Source organism: Nematolebias whitei, chromosome 5 (genome assembly GCF_014905685.2).
Source record: "Nematolebias whitei isolate Nwh7 chromosome 5, NemWhi1, whole genome shotgun sequence".
NCBI classification, from domain to species: domain Eukaryota; kingdom Metazoa; phylum Chordata; class Actinopteri; order Cyprinodontiformes; family Rivulidae; genus Nematolebias; species Nematolebias whitei.
In genome coordinates this window covers 54,418,820-54,423,845 of record NC_056502.1, presented here as the reverse complement: position 1 = coordinate 54,423,845, position 5,026 = coordinate 54,418,820, and the positions used below count along the sequence as shown (strand labels likewise).

General features: G+C 42.0%; 1 protein-coding gene across 1 annotated transcript in view; it reads right to left on the bottom strand.

The window, feature by feature from the left end:
- The window catches only part of LOC119409582 (aldehyde dehydrogenase, mitochondrial), a gene marked incomplete at its 3' end in the record, with an annotated part of 140,969 nt that extends 137,809 nt beyond the window's left edge, over positions 1-3,160 (bottom strand). Inside the window, 1 exon segment of the mRNA XM_037676484.1 lies at positions 3,044-3,160. Within this exon segment, the coding sequence (XP_037532412.1) occupies positions 3,044-3,118 (75 nt within the window).
- Between the last annotated feature and the right edge of the window lie 1,866 nt (positions 3,161-5,026).

Genomic DNA, 5,026 nt, shown 5'->3' with positions numbered 1-5,026 from the left:
GAAATTTTAACGGAAGTACGTCACCACTACCCGTGGCATATAGTCTACTGGTAAGGAGTGTGCACCAATATCTAACAATACTGGGGAGAAAATACTTTAATCATTCATTAACTCCATCCAAATAAACCAGCATTTCGAAGAAACTTCAATATCAATGGAAAACATTTCTCTTCCCTCAACACTTCTGATAATTTGTATCTTATTTGAATCTTTTCTAGGTTTCAGGTAAGAATACATCTTTCCTCATCATTCTTCCATTCAACCTTTATTTCTACAGGTAAATCCCACTGAGCCTCGAGGACTCATTTACAAGAGAGACCTGATTTAACAAAGAAAGATGACAACAATGGACAACAGCAACAACAATAAACAGTTATAAAAAGTCATACTGCATTTCTTTTTCATCATATTTATTACAATGTAACATAACATGCTCTATTGTTTCTTCCTGGTCACAAAAGCCACAATTCCCTGTATTATTTTTCCCCATTTTAAACAGTGTCCTCTTCAACCCAGTGTGTCCAGTTCTGAGTCTTGATATTATTATATCTTCTCTCCTGTTTTTCCTCCCACTTCTCATTTCTCCTACTTTCCTTTGTATCTTATAAAACCATCTTCTTTTTTGTTCTTCCTCCCATTGTTTCTGCCATTTTTCCTTCAACTTTTTTTTGATGATAATCTTAGTTTCTAATCTACTTAAATTAATTTCCATATCAATATTACTATGTTTTGTGGCTTCTCTTGCTGCTTTATCTGCCATCTCATTTCCATTTACTCAGATATGTGCCGGTATGCACAAAAATTCTACGAGTCCCATATTTTGTATTCTGTACAGTGTTTGCTGAATCTCTAGAAGAATATCTGGTCTACCCTCTGAGTTACTGTTCTTTAAACTTTGCAATGATGAGCTGGAATCTGAACAAATTATTATTTTCAGTGGTCTAATATCCTCTATCCATTGTACTGCTAAAAGTATTGCAAGCATCCACCCCCACCGATAGTCTATCATTAATTTTTTTATTCATTGAGACAGAAAATTCTAGAATAACAAATGCTACTCCCGTCTTATCACTTAAACCAATCACTAGGGAGCACAAGCCAGTGTATCTCTTGTGCCGGTTCCAAGCCCGGGTAAATGGTGAGGGTTGTGTCAGGAATGGCATCCGATGTAAAACACTTTTGCCAAAACCATAATATGAGTTCATCAAAGTGAAACCATACCGGATCGGTCGAGGCCCGGGTTAACAACGACCGCCACTGGTGCTGTTGACAAACAGGGTGCCGGCGGAAATTGTGCTACTGTTAGTCGAAGACCACGAGGAGGGAAACGTGTCAGGAGACACAGGGGGAAGAGGAAAGTGAAGAATGTAGGACTGAGGGTTGCAACTCTAAATGTGGGGACAATGACAGGCAAAGGTAGGGAGCTGGCTGACATGATGCAGAGAAGGAAGGTAGATGTTCTATGTGACCAAGAGACCAAGTAGAAGGGCAGCAAGGCTCGCAGCATTGGAGCAGGGTTCAAACTGTTTTACTATGGTGTAGATAGAAAGAGAAATGGGGTAGGGGTGGTCTTAAAGGAGGAGTTGGCAAAGTATGTAGTAGAGGTGAAGAGAGTGTCAGAAAGGGTGATGTGTCTGAAGGTAGAAGTAGATGATCTGATGCTAAACAAACAAAGGGTCATTTTTGGGCGTTTCTAATGGCAAATTTTAACAAACTCCTCCTAGGGATTTTGAAGGATTACCTTGAAACTTGGTTAATATGCCCTTAACACATTGGAGACTAAAAGTTATCAAAAGTTTTTGGTTTTGTTTTGTTAAAGGGGTGTGGCCAGGCCTCAAAGTTGCGCTTCACGCCATAAATTTAAAAACGCTATAACTTTCACATTGAAAAACCAAAATGCACCAAACTTGGCATGACTCATCCCTGTTGGATGCCTGACGATCCACAGTGTCATATTTTGATGTCATCAAAGCCCTGCCCCCTCGGAACAGGAAGTCTATTTTTTTTACTTGGAATGCTCCCTCTTTGACACCCTTGACCTAATCAGGATGATCCTGTGTTAGAAGACAGATAAGATGGTCTGACTTGATTTAAAGTGCAAACCGTTTTTGCTGGAAGATGTGGGCGTGGCGAATCAATAAGTGACGCTGTTGCAATACGTTTGGCTCTAAATTACAAAGATTTGAGCCGAGGTGTACCAAAATCACTATGATCGATCATGATCCACCTCTTGAACAGTGGTCCATGATAAGTGGCCAATAGCCTCCACATCGCCACCTACATTCTTCCTACAGTTATATCTCAGTGATACAACATCCGATCTGAACCAGATTTTTGGTGCATCATTAGTGAGCACTTATGGACACATTGGTATTGTTCTTTAACATTTGACTCAAATGCGCCCCCTAAATTATTCCAATAGTTATATCTCAGTGAATTATCATCTGATCGGAACCAGATTTTTGTTGCATAATCGGTTAGCACATCTAAACACATTGATATTATGGTTTAACATATGACTCAAGTGCGCACCCTCTCATACTGATATGGGCGGAAGGAGATTGCAAAGTTTAGGCATATGCGCACCCTGGTGGACGCGTGCGGAAATGGAATGAGAGCACTCGCAACGGCGACTGGGAGGTGTTGCTGGAGCGTCCGCGGTCGCGGCTGACGTCGAAGGTTTGGCGAATGCGCACTCTGGTGAAAGGGCGTGGGACAGGAGCGGGAGCGTTCACGACTGGGCGGAGTCGACGGAGCTCACGCGGTCGCCTTAAGGCCGGAGCGGCACTTTGCTGCGAGGGCCTTCAATGCTGCTTGCAGTTTTAATTAGTTTAAAGGTTACAGGTTATGCAGTAACCTGGTCTGTAGTACCTCAGTAGTCAGTGCTGTGGTCTTTTAAACTTCTGTTTCCAGCCCAGGTTGAATCAGGAACTGGTCATTCTTCATGTGTGTTTCTTTTTAATCACTTGTGTATTGCATGTAATCATCCAAGTCTTCATACATTCAAAATGTTCTTGTGATTTTGCATGTGATAATTACTTACAGCGAGGTAGGCGGAATCCCTCTCAATAGCATCAGCCAACTTGTTAAGCAGCAGGCCACGATGAGAGGCATCCATTCGGCGCCATGGAGAGCCCAACCTGAAGGCATCCCGTGCTGCCTTCACTGCTTTGTCTACATCTACCTAGAAACGTAAAATCAGAATCAGAATAAGCTTTATTATCATTGTACCGGAATACAGAGAAATTATGTTTGTACAGTCGTCCGAAAGATGAAGGGAGTGCACGTTGCTGCTGAGAAGTACGGCCCCTATTCTTTATCAGAATAATTTTAAATAGAAAAAGGGAAGAACCACGAGGATGGATAGTGGTATTCATAGTGGTATTACAAAAAAAAACTTCACATCTTGTCCTATCAAGACACGATTTGAGACATCAACAAACTCTACCAGCAAGCACATTCAAAAACATGATTACATATGCATTTGATGTCAAGGTGTTGAGATTTGTCCATGGTCGTTTTTAAGATAGGCCACAGTTCTGATGATGTTGTTTCAGCCGGCAGTTCTGATAAACCTGCACTGAAGTTCTCGGTGGTGGTGGTGATGGTGGGGCTACAGATGAAGCTTTTGTCCCTAGTTACCCGTGACCCAGGAAAAATTTGATAGTCGGCCTATATCCGAGGCCAAACTAGTGAGTCAGATAAGCCTCGATTGTTGATTTTCTTAAGGTAGACAACTTTTTTTTCCTCATCAGCCTCGAGTCTTTCTGGAACTTTCTGGTTCAAAATGGTCTGACTTATGGGAATCCATTTCACTGATCCGTGTTACTCAATTCAATTCAATTCAAAAATACTTTATTAATCCCAGAGGGAAATTATTTGTTGTTGTAACTCATCCTCATTTCATTAAGAGATGTTATAAATACTGATGCTGTAGACAGGAAGGATCTCTTGTAAAGGTACATCCCACAGTGGATCCTAAGAAACTGGCTGCAGATGTCGTCTGATCCGTCCACCCAGACTCAGCTGGCCTCTCGGTTCCCCCGGGCTGTAGGACCACCTGAATGCTGGGAAGAACTCCTCCCAGAGCGATGGCCACTCCTCCCAGCAGCCTGCCGAGCTCCTCGTTGCTGCGGACAGCCAACTGTAGGTACAGAGGGACGATCCTGTCCTTCTTCTGTCATGAGCCGTGTTTCCTGCCAGTTCCAGGATCTCAGCAGTCAGGTACTCGAGCACAGCTGGCAGGTAGATGAGAATGCATCCACAGAACATCCTTTTCAACTCATTTGAGATTTGGGGCTGTAGTTGAGATATTATTTGAGCTTTTGAGATGTTAATCAGCTGCTGTTGTTGTAGAAAACTGCATTGTTGCCATGGTTACGCATCATAACAAATGTCCAAAACTAAAAAAGTTTCAGTAAAAATCCTTCCAGCTGCACAGCATCTGATACCAGAAGAAACAATCATCCAAAAAATGTGATTTACATCCAGAAAAAGAGGAATTAAAGTTTCCAAAAGCAAAATCTCAGAATGAAAGTAACAGAGCAGCTCCAACATGCAGCCACCTTGAGCGGCGCAATTCTAGAACAGAGCCTCCTTCAATGTCAATTCCACATTGGTAAGTCCCAGAAGCCGCAGGTGGCCTGCGATTTTCAGAAATAGCCTCCATCTTACAGTTTAGCTTGAAATCAGATGATTTTGAGTACTCATAGCATGAACCAAACCTTCATACAGACTCGGAAGCTTTGTCATGGCGGAAATTGATGCCAATGTCTTCTTGAAAAGTCAATAAAACAGAGCCCCGCTGATCACAAAAAGCAGAGTCCCTGCTATCATAAATCCAAATATATAAACGTCTTCAGAGACCTGAGAGGCACATCACCTGCCACACTCCCCACGGATCCATGACATAGCCCACAGCGTGAGTCTCAGCTGAACAAGCGGATTCTCCAGGACCCTGTCATTTTGATGAAAAATACATGTATATATATATATATATATATATATATATATATATATATATATA